The 16,903-nt window shown below is 39.5% G+C and overlaps 1 protein-coding gene across 9 annotated transcripts in view; it reads left to right on the top strand.

The window, feature by feature from the left end:
- Positions 1–16,903, top strand: part of st7 (suppression of tumorigenicity 7) — a 59,873-nt gene that overhangs the window by 4,144 nt on the left and 38,826 nt on the right. For 3 of the 9 annotated variants that reach the window (XM_015372248.1, XM_015372251.1, XM_015372249.1), the window contains exons 1-2: positions 10,685–10,990; positions 11,212–11,247. The exons of 1 other annotated variant lie outside the window; for it this stretch is intronic. In XM_015372248.1, coding sequence (XP_015227734.1) covers positions 10,909–10,990; positions 11,212–11,247 — 118 coding nt within the window. In that variant the 5' untranslated portion in view covers positions 10,685–10,908. Of the gene's footprint in view, positions 1–10,683; positions 10,991–11,211; positions 11,248–16,903 lie in introns of those variants that run through there. 5 more of the 9 variants (XM_015372253.1, XM_015372252.1, XM_015372254.1 and 2 more) reach the window with 3 other exon arrangements.

The following is a 16,903-nucleotide window of genomic DNA, read 5'->3' as shown; positions in this document are numbered from 1 at the left end:
ACAAGCATATAAAAAGGTCACAGAGTTTACAAAGCAGGCATGGAAGATTGGAAAGAAGATTTTCAATTTATTTTAACCTCCTGTGGCTCATTGGCTGCCCCCTAGTGGCCGTTACTAATTAAAGCAGATGAACGTGATCATGTGAGCGAGCTGATGGGATCCAATTAGTGGGAACGTCCAAACAAGGCGGTTGTAGAGCGATAATTCTAGATTGGATATTTTATAAATGTGCGAGTTGTGAAAATGTTTTCTAGCCGTTTCTGAACAATGTCCTATTCTACAATTATAAGTTCAAATTTCAGCAATGCACTGATATAGAAACCAGGGCCAATATTAATTTCTGAAATTAATACTACTGATATTTACTGATGTTGGGTATTTCTCTGAGCGTATCTGGATCGTTCATTAGGGCTTATCAGGCGTTTATTGTCCAATATAAATAAAAGTTCGCCTTAAGGAACCAGCGTTCCTGCTGTTCTGTTTCCTGATCGTTTCTACATCGCCTGAAGTGATGATAAGAGTACTCGTGTTAGAAAGTATAAATGTTGCTTTTAAGATAATGTCACAAACTGTGGATGTTTAATGTGATAAAGATGATTTTTATTTGGAATAAAAAGAAATAAAATAGCTTATTGAAGCTCCTGCTTCGGGTGACCAAGCTTTTTTTTCGTTCTCTTTCTCGGGAAGGCCGATGATTTTTCTTTTTTTTTTTTTTTTTTTTCTTTAGGCCTGTTAGCTTGGTGATGCAACACGGCCGGCCGCAGCACGCGTTCCCCACTGATCCAGAGCAGACTGGTCAGAGGTCTTTATTTAGAGGCTGTGCAGCAGTGTGCTGGTAATGTGATCCCAGTGAGAAATGCCTGGCCTAGAGAGGAGCCCACGGTCAGTTTGGGTTATTTTCTGCCTCCATTCATTGGTTCTTTGGGTGGCACTGCTGCTGTGAACCTGCCTCTGCATCTGCTTTGTGGGGGTGTTTTCTGCTCCTTGTTAAAAGATCATGAAAGTCCAGATGAGTCATATAATTGGTGAGAGCATTGATCGATCAGATCTCAGCTGTTCTGGTCCATGAAATTGTTGTGAAAGTTGTGCAGGTTTCCACATCTTGCTAAGCTAATGTGAGCATATTTAACCTTTCATAACTGACTATTTTTTCCTGTGACAATTATGTCTTCAGAGTGACTCAACATTTTTTCTCCATCTGTCAGCGTGCGTCGGCTGCTCTCTGAAGTCAGGAAGAGAAGCTAACGTAACGTGTAGAGCCAGACTGAAAGCTGCAGCAACCTCTTCCAGTGTCGTGGTAAAGGATGGAAATCTATGGAGTGAATTTTGTTCCATTATTGTTGCAAACAATACGGTTTGTAAATGGAAATTTGAAAAAAAAAAAAAAAGCAATTCAGAAATGAAACTAGGAAAAAACAAACCCTGATGTCACACACACACACACACACACACACACACACACACACACATACTTTCCTATTTTTTCTCCCTGCTTTACATAGAAACACGTTTTAATGAATAGTATTTCCAGTGGCCCACATTTAAATGCACTTAATTTGACTGCCTGCACATATTTGAATCAATGCAAACTCAGTAATGAAATGTAGGACAGTGCGTCGGATAACAGACAGCATGCTTTCTGTGCTTTCGGATCATTTCATTTTTACCCTCAAGTGTTCTTCAGGTTTTTACTTGTAGATTTAGACTTTTTGTTTTTCCTCTTCTGCTTTGAGGTTTTTACTTGAAATGTTTTACATAGTTGGTTCCTTACATTACAAGATTTATTATGTCAGTTTGTTTATTTTTTCAAAGAAACCATCCATCAGTTCATGGCAGGGAATATGCAAATCTGTGACCAGTAAACGCACCATTACTCTGATGTCGGCTGCTGACAGCAGATCAGAGCACAGATCCATCAGTATTATGGATGTTTGGTACTTTTCTGACATGCTGAGCCAATTTACTGCAGTACTAAAGACCTCTGCCTGCTTGGCTGAACAATAGATTGTAGATATTGTGTCTTTTATGGAGGGAATTTTTTTGTTTTGTAAATGGACAAAAATACAAACTAGAAATGACATTTCTTTCAATTTTCTTAATAAAAAGAAAAAAAAGAAAAAGAGGTTTTAAGAACAAGTTGGCTGTTTGTTGTCAGATTCCTTTCCCCCCTACTTAATTTTGTCAACAGTTCTTTTTTGTAGTCCCCCCCCATTTCTCTTTTCAGTTTAAGTTTACAAGTTGCACTCTTAAAATTGCATTTTACAGATTATATTCTCTTTGATTCCAGTCCGGTACAAACTTTGCTCTTGACTAATAAAAATGTCTCTAACATCCAGCACAACAACAGAAATGCATCTTACTCCGCACTCGAGAAGATAATATGAAAATACAACCTAAAATTTCATGATTTTTTTTCCATGTTTGCAATTACTTAACACATTTTTTGCTTGCAGCAACAATAATGGAATCAACTCACTCCTTGCTTTTGAATCCAGTTAACCCTTTGTACAACCAGGCCCGGTTAACGTCATGTAAATTGAAATGCACCGGATGCTAAAGGGTTGTTTACATAGTTGGAATGAGGGTAGTGAAGTGTGAAACTGCAATGAGAGGCTTTACACTACCCTTTTGAAACCGTGCCGAAAACGGTCCAAGCACGGTGACCGAGATAACTGTTGCGTGTAAATGGAATGCAACTGAACTGGACCGTGCCAGACACAACTGAACTGTGCTAATCTAGTACTAGTTCAACAGTAGGGCTCGGCACGGGTCAGTTGTGGCTTACTTCTCTGATTACAAAGAGCACATTAGCACACCGTGTCATCTCCTATTTACTGTCAGCTCACTCATTTTGCCGGTTTTCCGCCATGTCTGGCTTTGTAAATCGCAGATCTCTTCACCTGTTCACAAAAAGAACTTCTTCTTAGCCTAATAGCAATAAATGGCATCAAAAGAGCATGGCACGACCTGGACGATGGATGATGATAGATCGAGGCTCTCATATTTTGGTGGAGGAAGCTATCCAGGCACATAAGTTCCTGAATGTTATGGGTGTCGCCCTTTTTGTTTGCCTAATTCCCGCCTTGGGAGCTGTAGTATCTGTAGGGGGTGAGGAACTGTGCTAGCGTGATGTTTAAATAGTCGTAAGGAACCCAGCTCGGCACGGATCGGTTTCAGAGGGGTATTGTGAATGGAGCGTTAGATCTGGGAATGAAACCTCCTGCCTTTAAATCACCGCACTTCGGATTAAAGTTAGACAATTAATATTCTGCCAATAAGAGTATGGAGGCTGTTTGGTGCTATTAATGAGTGGGGAAATATAGGGAGCTGTTGAGGTGAGGGAGGGAGCTAAGAAGCTCTTAGTTGAGAGGAAAAAAAAATCTGTTTTTCATTAATTGTGATTTTTATTTTTTTTTTATACTTGTATTAAACCAATTTGTATCACGGCTTTATTTCAGGACATTTGAAGAAAGTGCAGCTATTAGTCCAGAACAAAAGACGGAGGAATAGGGTTAACTGGGTCAGAGTCCTGAGGCCAGAGAGGGACGGGAACTGAAGCTACAGCTAGAAAGTTAAGAATAAAACCAGTCTGGTGGGTAGTTAGCAACACAGAGAGCTACAGCGGATCAAGGAGGATGAGAATGGAAAGTAGTGAGTGAGCTGCCCTCAGAGGACCACTAGGGTGGAAATCTTTTCCAAAACACACATGGAAGACATAGAAAATAGGGATGCAAGCTATCAATCAATAAAAAAATGTAACTGTGATTAATCTGATCATTCTACTAACAATTCATTAATAAGCAGACATTTGTTTAAAAACAGGATTGTTCCATTAACAGGAGGTCAATAATGATTGGTAATAAATAAAAATCTTCATTCAGAAATAACCCAGGTTTGCTTTTAGCAAACTAGAGCTGGGTGATATGGTTAAAAAATCTCCTCCGAGATTGTTTTTAATGTTTAATCGATTTTTTTCTCTCTCAAGTCTTATTCTAAATAATAACTAATTGCATATTTTGCTTTCAAAAACTGGTTTTATTTCAATCTACCTCTCTGGGTTGAAGTCACTATCTTCATTTAAAGGGCATTCAACGATTAATCGATTACCAAATTAGTTGACTATTATTTAAATAATCGATTAATCACGACAAATCCAATTCACTTTCAGCCCTAGTTCACTCAGGTAACTGACCGTTCACACAGATGAGCACTGCTTCTAACTGTAGCTCCTTGCACGTTGCCTACTCCATCCTTCTTCTCTTTCGCTCCTTAAAAAAAAAAACATGAGGATTCATGAGGGGGGCTCTAAATGTTCAGGGGAATCAATCAATATCTGTAAATAAAATTGCAATTTCAAACTTTGAACCTATGTGGTAAAACGGTGTTATTTATTTTACTGGTATATTTTAAATACAAATTTAAACCACAAATAATAATCGCATACAATACAGCCTTTAGGAAATATACATTAGACCTGTTTTAAGGTCTGCATGTCCACAATGGGTTTATATCGCACACTAGAACCATTTCAGTTGATGACATCATCACTACTCAAGCGTTAAATTGGGAAACATGTCACCCGTCAAATTGACGGCCAGAGGGAGTTCTAGTAATATCAGAATTCTAGAGGTCCTAGTGGTAAGTTATTTTAGTTGATTTTAGCATAAATCTTAATCTCTTATTACTAAATGCACAACATTTCACAATCCAAATCAAATGTCTTAAGACTCAAAAAAACCCAAAAATCATCAGTTTGTATTGTTTCTATGGACATTAGTAATTAAAACATGCTGATCCAATGTTCTGCAGGCAGCTCAGCTTTTCTCTTCAGATTAACTTGATGCTGTCCGGTGTTTACATGCATGCTAACCTGCTCCGCAATCCATATAAACTGCTGCGCTTTTACAGATTACAATTTCATTCCCTTCCTGCCCAATCTGATCAGAATTTCCCTAAAGGTGTGTTTTTTTAGAGGCCTTTTTTAGTCCGATTGTTTTTTTTTTTTCTCATCACTTGTGTAGATGTGAACGTCGCTACAGATGAGACTTTAAACAGGTTAATGCTGCTGCTCAACTTCCCTGAATTTAATGTTAACCATGTAGGAAGCATCTTTGTCCATCTTCATACTGTCCTTCAGGCTCAGTCAGGCTGTCCGTCTCCTTCTCATATTTCCTCTGGCAGAAGGAAATCCATGGACTTCTCCTGCTTATTTGTAGTTGCCTAGCAACCAGAGAAGGATGCCTTTTTTTTTCGGGGTGGTACTTTATGGTGGAAGTGGGGGCAGGGTGAGGTGCACATTGTTCAGGGATGAAATGCTGAGAAAAAAGCAGCGATGCATTAATTTCAGCTCCGCTTTGTGTCGTCAGTGAGTCTCCTTTTCTTAACCTGGTTGACCTGGAGGAACCTTTTTCCGCCAAAGGATTTTCCATCCTAATTGTGTTTGCAGAGACAGAAAGCAGAAACGTTTGATGTTAGAAAAAAAGAGAAGGTTGAATTTGCTATTGCGCCACAATAAATGGAGAGTAATTTCTGAGATGTTTGGCCTTGTTTCTGACACACTGAGATATATTTTTCTGTTATTTACCAAATAGATGCTTGAAATGATGTGCAATAATGGCAGAGCAGAGTTAATTTTGTATAAAAAAAAAAAACATTCAAAGAAAAAAGAGCCGACATATATCGAGAGAACTGGCCAAACAGGATGGTGACATGGAAAGCAGTTCCGAACAGTAAATAGGACTTGCATAGATGTGAACGTTGTTAGAGGAAGATTAGTACGTTTCAGAATCAGCAAAGTGTTTTTGAACTGTCAGGAAGCAAAAAGGTCTTCTACTCTACTAAAAGAGCATCCAAAGTATTAATTACTGACTCATAGAACATATACACCAGCACACTTCACTTTCCAAACTGTCATATTTAAAATAATTCAATTTATTTATATAGCGGCAACTCGCAACACATGTCATCTCAAGGCACTTTACAATTCAACCAGATCATACAGTCAAATTGATTCAAAGTTTTCTATCTAAGGAAAACCAGTTGATCGCATCGACTCATTGACTTGAATGTAATCCCTCACACTAAGCATGCTTGTAGCGACTGTGGAGAGGAAAAACTCCCTTTTAACAGGAAGAAACCTCCAGCAGAAACAGGCTCAGTGTGAGCGGCCATCTGCTGAGGCCGACTGGGGTTCAAGGAGACAGAAGCAGAGAGAGAAAAAGCAGCTCTAAGCCTCTCCCATGTCAGAGGATAAAGAGAGCACATTCAGCCAGTCACAGTCAGAGAAACAGGACTACACTGGAAAAACAGACTGATCTCAAACATCTATGTATATGTGAAGATTTTGTTTGCTGATTTGCAACAAAGCCATAAATGACCTGAGATGTACTTCTTGAAGATGAAAACGTTTTATTTTCACTCACATTCAGCTGATTTTTGTTCAAACAGCAGCATTTTTCAGCAGCTCTTAAACCTAAACCTCCTCAATGTTTTGGCTCATTTGCCATCTTCCAAATCATTCTGCATGCAGGATGATGCTTCATTCAGAAAAATCTTGTCTGATGCACTGTACAGGTAGATTCTTGTATGGTATAGAGAGACAGGTTTTGGTTACATACAATTTCCTCTCTGAAAATAAATAACAGAAAAGAGTAAGCAAATTAAAAACTGGTTTGAACTATCTCAGGATCTCTATGCTCTTCACTTGACATTTTTGCATTTCCTACTTTTTCATGTAGTCTCGCTAAATGCTGTCAGAGTCTTTTTATATGGTCTAAAAAGGAACAAGCTTCTGTCTAAAAAGATTCCCCTGAACTTTTAGACTAAAAGGATCAGGACCCAAGTCGTCTCAGTCACTTTAAAACTCAGCCGGTTTCCTGATGATTTCTGTTGTTTTAGGAGGTAAAACCTTCCAGTAACTTAATAAAACAATTAAAGCAGTTATTTCATGCCCAGTAGTTGGACAACACGCTGCTGATTTGAGAACAGTATTTAACATTTGTAAATCATTTGTTTAATCCTTATGAGTCATGTTGTCATGGCAATGTTTAGCAGGGTTATCATATACACAACATTTTTTCCAAGTTTCGTGCAGCCATGATGTTTGCACTGCCCGTGATTATTAATAATTTTTTTCCCAGCCACACCCTGGCTCGTGTTGCATGGCCATAAATAAAAGCTGCAGCTCATTCAGGTTGTTTGATTAAAAAAACATACATTCTCCATCCACTCTCTGTCCTGGGAATCTGCAAACAGCTGTCCGTATATTAAAACCCAGTGGGGAGTTTATTGGAGCTTCTAACTGTTTGTTGAGGCAAAATTAATTCCTTTTATATGATTTAAAGCTGGAAAATTAAAGAGGCCTGCTTTACGGATTTAATCAAAGTTGGACCAGGATATGACGGCTAACTACAGAAACTGATTTTTGGGGGAAATGTTTGTTTCTGTCAGCGTTGCAAAAGAATATTTAATAGCGTGAATACCTTGGTGTACCACATCTTTAGCTGAGCGGTTCGCGCCAAAGGGCATGAGCATTGTAGGGGGGTCCTGTGGTATCCTTCCCCCAGAAAATGTTGAGATTTAGATTTTTTGAAATGCTATTTCCTGCATTTTGAGGTGGAATGCAGCTAACTTTTTGTCTTCGTTACAACCCTGCGTTTGTCCTGAATAAAGGAAGAAGGCGTGCTTGACTATTGGTGGAAATTTCATGAGGAAGACACAATATTATTTGTAGGTAATATTATGTTTCATTGGTTAATTCAAACAATCAGAAAGGGCAACTTAAACTTACTGCTAAAGGTAAAACTTGATTGTTACATTTACAAGTTAAACAATAACAAACTGAAAAACAATCTGCAAATTCTTCAACACAATCTGCAAACCAGCAGAGGAGAAAGTGTAGCCAGGACTGCTCTCTGTTAAGTTTTCAGCTGACACTGAAACTTATTCTGAAACGTAATTGTCAAATTTTCATGTATCTTATTACTAGTGATGGGTCCAGAAGCACCAATGCATCGATGCATATGTCGAGCTCTAACAGCGAACTCTTTGTCATTGTGTTTATCGTTTCATGAAAGTCATGTAAACGATACCGGAGCTGTTTCGAACTGACTGATGCACAAAACTGTGTTTATAAATGCATCTGTCAACACAAAAAAAAATGTCTTGTCTTTTGGAGTTTTTCATCAAATTATTGAAGTCCACACATAGTCCACAGAATAGAAGGGGAATTCAAGATGGCGACCCGGGGAAGACCAGCAAATTTGAGCAAGGTCCCGAAGGAAAATTTAGGGCATATCAAAGCCATACATCCCAAAAACAGGGCGTACAATTTTTAATATCTTTAGTAAAGGGCGTACGGGCGTACATTGTAAGCCAATACCAATGCTGGCTAAAAGCCTGGTTACAAATCATGGGAGTTGCGTATGGCTGTGATGAATCCAGACTATAAGGACAGTTTAGTATCTTTGAAAAGATCCTGACGCCATATTATAAATCCGACCTTAGATTGTTTTTGCACCATCTGCCCGTAAGGATCCACAGATTAAAAGTAATCCGGCATATTCTTAATAAAAACAAAACAAAGTGTCCCCATCGATTTATGTAAGGATTTGACTCCGGGACAGCCCTCGAAGTATAAGGAGTGCTCCCCATGAGCCCCTGGCTTTGCGCACGAATCCCGTCATATTATTCTTCATAAAGTCCGGCTGCTATTGGATAATTCCACATGCAGTGTTTGGCTTTGTAGTTAATGATATTAGCTTTCAACAACAGTAAGCATGGCTAATTTGAACAATGCAGACCTGATATATCACGGTTCGTAAACAGCGCACAGGCACATTAGAGTCTGGATCATTGCATACAGTTAGATCATTAGATGGAAAGTAAGAAAGATGGAAAAATATTTGCTTCAAGAATGTTTAGTGGACATCGAAATGCTTAGGTGTGATATTTTGGGGTAAAATTGTTGTATAAAAGCAATTAGCACAATTTGGTATAATTTGGCATATTTGAAGAGGTTCGGAGACGTCTTTGAAAGCAGAAATTCAAAGACGAACAGCTCTGGAACTGTTATACTTGGAGGCAGTTGTGGTTGACATGATGCTGAAAAACCCCAGACTATGAGTCATGTTTTAACTGATGCAGTTTAGGCTGTGTTTTAGTGACGCTACTGTTATGTATATTTTCAGAAACTAGAAGGTGTTAGCTTTCATATGATGTATCTCACATGTGATTTGGCCTTGCTTAGTTATTTGTTTTTCCATTTGGTTATGCACAAAGGATTACTTATGAGTTGGATGTTAAGAGGTTAGCTATAAGAAATGAACCACACTATTAGCCAATCAAAGCCAGAACATTAGAAAGTTATAAAATGCTTATTTTTACTTTGATTCTTGTTTTTATTTTAGTAGATATAATTTCCCCTTCCACTATGTAATATGATTTACTTTGTACTTAATTCTCCTTCATGAACAAATGGTTTGCTTGCTGCTAGATAATCAGCATATCCCACTCCATGTCCACATGTTGCCATTGGCTGCCTGATGACTTCACCTTATGATGTTGGAATAAAAAGAAACAGAAATAGATAATGAGATCTGTTGTTAGTGTTCAGCAGGAATAACTGAGGGCTTTCTGGTTTGTGCTTCACAAAGACAGGAGAGAAAGAGGAGGAGGGTGGCAGGAACAAAAGAGCTGAAGCCTCCTTCCAAACAGCAGCTGAACTAATCTACATGTTTCACCTCATTCACATTTGGGCCCAGGAAAACTGCTCATCTATTTATTTAACAACGGTCTCACTGCTGTGCTCAGCTCAACTGGGCTCCCTGCTGCACAGGTGCATCATTAGGTTTCTATGCGTCCATCAATAAAAGGACTCGGCTGTTTGTTTCACAGTGGTTTCACCACAGGGGATTGGATTTTTTTTTATACATCTTGTAAAGAAAGGTGAAAATCTGAACAGATCAGATGAAATGAACGATGGAGCGAGGGAGTGTTAGGATTGGTTTAGAGCTTTGTGGTTCACCACCTTCAAGTCCTGACTCACTAAGTCTGACTTGAGTTTAAAGAAAAACTCCCAAGTAGTTTATCTTTTTATGTTCTGGGTAAAGTTTAATTTAGCAGCAACACTTTTTACATAAAATGAAGGAATAAACTCGGTCTGTAAAACAGCTGGTATCAAAACCAGATAAAGTGAATCCAGGTAACGGAAAAAAGGTCGGAGAACACCATTTCCTGAGCTTCATGCCTACAGAAACCCATTAGTGTTCTGACTTCAGGGGTGTTCTGGTTTCTGAAGTGATGAATGTAAACAGCCAAACAGGACGTAAACATTCTCAAATTTCTTTTCCTTTATTTAAACATCATGTCCAAAACAAAAAGCAGGGAGCAGCCTTTTTTAGTCATTTGTCTGTTTTTATTCTCCTTCCTTTTACTCGTCTCTTTATCTATTAGAGGCCACTCCATTTCCACCTGCAGGAGCAGTTTGTCCCATCTGATGTCCCGTCCATGTACATCCTTTTCACATTAACTAAGCCGCTCTATACCTTTCATTGCTTAAGGTCCGCCCTTTTCTCCCCCCCACCCCACCCCTGTCCAGTAGTGGTTGTGGGTATTTTACAGTCCCCCCCCATCCTGACGTCACTCCTTTGCTGTATGGCTATTGTCTTATAGCAGCTGCAGAAGCAGCAGCTACTCTCCAGATTTTGTTAGTTTGTCATCCCCCCCCTTTCCCTTCTCTCTCTCCCCCCCTCTCTCCGTCTTCATTAGTAAATTCTCCAGTGGAAGGAGAGGTGAGCGAGTGACGGAGCGGAGAGGATGCATAGACATGCAGTAGCTAGCCACGACCTCGTCCTCCTAGTTTGGATATGAACGCTTTGCTTTCACCACCAGGGATCTCTGTGGATTTTTATGTTCCAATGTCTTGCTCATTTATGGGAAGAGATTTTCCTAAAAGGTTTTCTGAGTTTACGGTTGGACTTGCTGAACATCTGTGAGCAAAGAGGAGCGCTTTAGCGGTGGCGGGTAGCGGTGCCGTCTGGGAGGCAGCGACGGCCGGCTGGCTGCATTGTGTTGCTTTGATGACCCCCGCTGTGTAGCTGCCTGCTCATCAACCCCATCTCTCTCTCTTTTCTCTCTGTCTTTCTCCCCCCCACCCAATCCCAACCCCTTCTCTCTCCTCTCTTTCCTCCTCCTCCTATCTTTCCATCACAGCTCCTGGCCCAGCCATGTTCGGCACAGAGTCATCATGTAAGTATTACCATCATCCTCTCATCTGTGTTTTTGTGTTCAGCTGCATGAGCTGGTTTTCTTTAAAGGAGTTGAGGTAAAAAGGGAAATTGCCAGATTTCCTCCACTCTTCCATCAATCCTATCTTCTAGATTTATTTTTTTTAATGTTTTGCCTCCATGGTTGCTGGTGGGAGACTGCATGGGGAGAAATCTGGAATCTACCATTTTAGCTCTACAAGCTAGCAGGTCTAAATCATCCTCAATGCTTTTTCACGTCTCGTCTGGCGGGGTTGCATCTGGTATTTTGTCTCCTCTGGACGGATATATACAGAAATCCTGAGCCGCTGCGTTTTGAAACGCGTTCCCTCCTTGGACTGGCTCACTTTTCTGGGAGCATGTTGGAAGATGGATGCTTGTGTTAATATCGCATCATTTCCAGACGCGCTCCTCTGTCATATTTCAGATCGGTGTGCAGCTCTGCTGGTCATCATGCTCCCAGTTTCAGATTGTTTTAATCTTCATGTATGATCCCACCGCTGTGAACCTCCATCCTCTAACTTTGCCCCAGTCCCACATCTGATGTTTTTATTGTGATCAATGCCGCAGTGGCTCACCCCACTACCTGCTTGATGTTTCGAAGAAGTCAGAGAAGGGTTGATGTAATTAATTGTGTCATGGATGCACAGTTGGAGGCAAAAGTAACTGTTTGCAGACATCAGACCAGAACCAGAGGCAGTAATGTCCTGCCTTCCAGACTAAAAGAAAACTTTTGGTGAATCCATCAAACAATGGAGTTCAGGCAAATAGCTGGATGCTGTCAGAGTTTGAAAGGTGCAGATTTCTACCTGCTAATTTAATTGTCCTAGGAGTGCAACTATTTCAATTTTAAAGAGATAAATTAATTAATATGATGCAAAAAACAGTATCCTAACAGACTAGATTTTAGAGCGAACCACTTGGAGCAACGTTTATGTTAAAAATATTTAAACAATTTGAATTTAAGATCTGTTAATATGCTCTGTCCAGAAGTCGTGTGGTATAATTTTAGCTTCACTTGGTTTATTATATCTATGGCTCTTTTTCCTGTCTGATTATTAATTGATTAATCAAAAAATAATCAATAGAATAACCCTAAGTTACCTAAATTATGACAATTATTTGGACTAACTTATAAAGCTCCTCCAATATAATATTTTTAGAAACCTTAAACAAAAAAATGGATAAAATCTGTTGGTGTTAAATGCTGTTATCATGGATTATGTTTATTGAATTATCAGAAAAGTCATATTAACCATACCATTATATAATATTATTATTATTGACCAAATGTTTATTTTTTTTATTTTTATTAAATGCAGAATGCTCTTTTTTTTTAATCTGTATTCTTTCACTAATAATCACAACCATCATAATCTTTTTTTCTAGGGTATATCTCTACCAGCTTCACACATCTACTAATTCCAGATTTTGCCCTCGTTTCCTTTCAAAATAACCCAGTTGATTTTGATCTGGACTTTGGCTCCATTTTAGCGCATGTTTTGATCCTGGTTTAACAAATTGCATGTTTATGATGAACATCTGCACCAGCATTAAGTTTTACACTGAACTTGTACATTGTAACAAATACAAAGCAATGAAAGGAACTCTCTCTATTTAACCCCCCAGAGTGGCAGTTCTTGTCTATCCCTATATGAACAGCTACAGCGTCAGTCAGCACCGCTTTAGAAAATGAGGCATCCAGGGTTACCCACGCTGCACTCCTAAAAGCTTTGCCGGAGATGCTGAAACAAGTTAGATGTGCTGCTAGTCTTAATTTCGATAGCATTTCGCAGTGGAAGCAAAGGTGCAATAAAAAAATACAGATGTAGTCCTGTTTCTCTGACTGACTGGCTGGATGTGCTCTCTTCATCCTCTGGCATGGGAGCTGGCTCAGAGCTCGTCTGCCTGGCTGTGTGTTTCCTGGATGGGGCCGCCTTTTACAGCTGCTTTTTGTATCTCTGCTTCTGTCTCCTTGAACCCCAGTCGGCCTCGGCAGATGGCTGCTCACACTGAGCCTGGTTCTGCTGGAGGTTTCTTCCTGTTAAAAGAGAGTTTTTCCTCTCCACTGTCGCTACAAGCATGCTTAGTGTGAGGGATTGCATTCGAGTCAACGAGTCGATGCAATCAGCTGATTTTACTTAGATAGAAAACTTTGAATCAATTTGACTGTATGATCTGTTGAATTATAAAGTGCCTTAAGATGACATGTGTTGTGAATTGGCGCTATATAAATAAACTGAATTGAATTGAATGGAAGAACAGACTTCCTTGTTTTATGATTTGGCAAAATTTGAAATCGGGGATTTATAAAAACATGAATTATTGAAATCAATTAGTCCAATTAAGGCTGGTTATTTAATTGGTTAAATAATTAACCAATTAAATAACCAGCCCTAAAGCACAGTATCCCATGGTAACAGGCCCAAATAGTTGCAGATAGTCAGAGTATTAGTGAAAGTTAACATAGAAGAATGAAAGGAGCAGCCTGTAAAGAAAAATAGCAATTGTCAGAGCACAGACCTCTGAGGAACACCGTGCCTCACAGCACAGGTCTCAGAAAACATGGGATAGAGATGTAAACGCATCCCTCGGCAGCAGCTCTACTCAACAAAATTCCTGTTACGATTTGTGTTTTTCTACATTTCTAAAACATAGAAAAACATTATTGGCGCTAAAATGTTATTTTTGTGTATATAATGGTGTGAGATGTATTTATTGTTGTTGATGAGAGCGAATGTAGCTGAGTGCATTCGGTGAGCCGTTTCACATGTTAATGATATTATATTAAAAAGCTGAAGATATGTTGAAGAATTAAATGTACACAGTGGTTGGGAGTCTTACGGAAACTGGAGATTAAGCACCAATTGAATTAATTACCATCATTTATGTGTTTATTGTACAGAATATTATGAATTATTGTTTTCTGCCTTTTATTGAGTGACACTGAAAGCTAATGTTAACAGGCTATTAAGCGCGACTTGGTTGGCTAGCTTGCACTGTGTGTAATAGGCTTTTAGCATGGCAGCTTTACTTTCCTGCAGCATTATCTTTAGTAGCCGTAGTAAACGTGTCCTTTAGCTTACAGCCTGTGAGTTTTTCTTAAAAAAAGGAAATAAAAGCAGCTTTGGCAACAAGAAAAGACAGATAGTACCTGGACCAATAACCACATCATGTTATGTATTAGCAATAGGTTTCTACATATTTAAATGCATTAATTACATTTTGTCAATAAAAGCATTAATCTTTGCTGTAAGATGGATATACAACACACAGTGACATTAAAATAAAATATTTATCCTACAAAAGTAAGAACTGAACATACCCCTTGAAGATTTGTTTGATGTTTTTCGGGCCCCTGACTTATGATCCAAGGGTAAGAGGTGAGGGGTGTCCTAGGGGTACTCTTATTTTGAAAGGAACTCAGGAAGGACTTCTTGAGTCTTTGAGGTTTAGTCTGTGGTAACATTTGAATACATTTTTTTTATTTCTTGTTTCACTTCATGTAGAGGCTTTATTACGTTAAGAAATAACTGCAGTAAAAGGTATAGTGAAGGATGTTCTTTTTCTGGGTGGATCATCAAAATAAGTGGTCCTCCTAATTGTCAATCGTTCTGGTAATATGTTTACGTAAGATCGTCCTATGTGCTCGTCCCCATTTTTTTTAACTTACTGACAAGTCTTACATAGTGGAAAAATTCTTAATCCTCAGCAACTTTTAAACAGAGCGTGCATGAGGAGAAATGGGCTTGTGCATGCTCTCACACTACTTTAATAGGCATTTCCTCTGTGGAGCGGGTACAGGTTGTGCACGTGCATTTTTTGGAGTGGATTGGAGAAGGCGGGTCTTTTCGAAAATTCAATTCCTTAGTCAAACTTAAAATTAATGTAATGTTTATTAGATCTGATTGGAAAATGTCGTCCTCTCCCTCCACAGATTCTCAATCAGATTCCAGCCAGGACCTTAAAGGTACACTATGCAACCGGTGTTGATTTTCCAGCAAGGCTCCCCCCAGAGGGCGAAAGTAAAAGTGCACTGTCGTAAATATGCACAGCTGTTCTCCTGGTTTCTCCGTCAAGCCAGGCATGGTTGTTTTGAGCTTAGCAGACAGGCGAACGCAACAAATGACTAATGCTGCATTCACACTGGATGCAGCTGGCGCGACAGAAGCAGCGAGTTTACATGCAAAGTCAATGGTTGACGCGCGTCAAGGCGCAGCAAAAGGTCCCGTGGCGCGTTTTGAGCAGCAGCCGCAGCGCGTCTGAGCAGCTGAAGCAGCGCGTCGGGCGCGTTTAAGCATCTGACGCAGGGAGAGAGACACAGCGCTGATGATCACTCCTCTTAAACAGTTTATTGACGCCTAAATTAACTGAAAATGCAGAAATCTGCCGGCAGAATATGCAGTTTGGATTATTTAGATGAAAAACACCTACCAGCTGCCGCGGTGAACCGCGAGGAGGCGACCCGGCCAGAGGCTGCTGATGAAGGTATTCCTACTGTCGGCGCACCGCTGGTATGTGGGGGTCTGAGCGGCTCCGACAGAAAAAATATTGGAGGCAGGATAATAATCTGAATGAACTGACTGCACTGATTACGTTTTCAGGTGTATTTTCTCACTTAAACACATATTAAAACTACTTTATTCCCACTGATCACAGCAAATATAGTTGCAAGGCAGAGAAAGGATAGTGAAGCTCCGCCCAACGCGCGTCAGACACGCTTTTGCACCACGCAGCCAGAGCAGCAAAGCTGCTTCAGCCACGCGTCAGAACTAACTGGTACAAGCAGCAAAAATGAAGCAGCAGACGCGATTTTGCTGCGTCCGATGTGAACGTAGCATAACTGCACAAAGATTGCCACTGTGCTAGCAACGAGCATGCTTTTAACTGGGGATGTGTAGCAGTTCTCGGCGTAAAGCAAGACCGACTCTCGCGAGACTTCTGAGCCTGTGGGTGCGGGTCGATGCTCCTGCAATTGCAAGTGCGGTATTTCCCCCACAGACCACCAGGGCGGCCGAGAATACCTTTGTTCAACCTGAAATGACTCATTTAATCATCCAAAACGTTATGGAACACATTAATTAACTGAAAAATGTTGCATAGTGTGCCTTTAAATTTCTAGTTTGAATGAGCTTATTGGTGAAATTGAAAAGATTCCTCTAAACCTAAGTTTGCCAGGGAGCTAAATAGTTTTGGACTTACCTGCCTGAACAATAATTACAAAAGCATACTTTAGAAATTAGCCCTTTCCTTTTTATTTAAGCTCTTAGCTTTTGTTTACCTCCAGTGTCTCTTGATGATTGTAAATTGCACATTTATCTGAGAAGCTTCAAGTTGCCAGTTGCCAAATTGTAAAATCTCTCAGCCTCTAGAATTGCCATTGTATCTATAGTACAAAATGACTTATATTTTCTAAACTATTTAAACTTTGTCTTCAGTTTATAATTACCTTTGTAGTATTAGTCTGTGTGATCATGTTTAACAGAGATTTCCATAATCTTTTTGCTGAGCTCTGTGTGTTTGGACTTTGTGGATTAGATGTTGACTTAATTGGAAACAAAAGTAAAAGAATGAGCTCTGACTGAAGTGAAGTTTAATATATAAAATATATATATAAAATATATATATATATATATATA

The sequence above is a fragment of the Cyprinodon variegatus genome, unplaced genomic scaffold, assembly GCF_000732505.1.
Source record: "Cyprinodon variegatus isolate N-32 unplaced genomic scaffold, C_variegatus-1.0 Scaffold70, whole genome shotgun sequence".
Lineage (NCBI taxonomy): Eukaryota > Metazoa > Chordata > Actinopteri > Cyprinodontiformes > Cyprinodontidae > Cyprinodon > Cyprinodon variegatus.
Note: the sequence above shows the minus strand (reverse complement) of the source record. Positions and strands in the feature narration are given on the sequence as shown.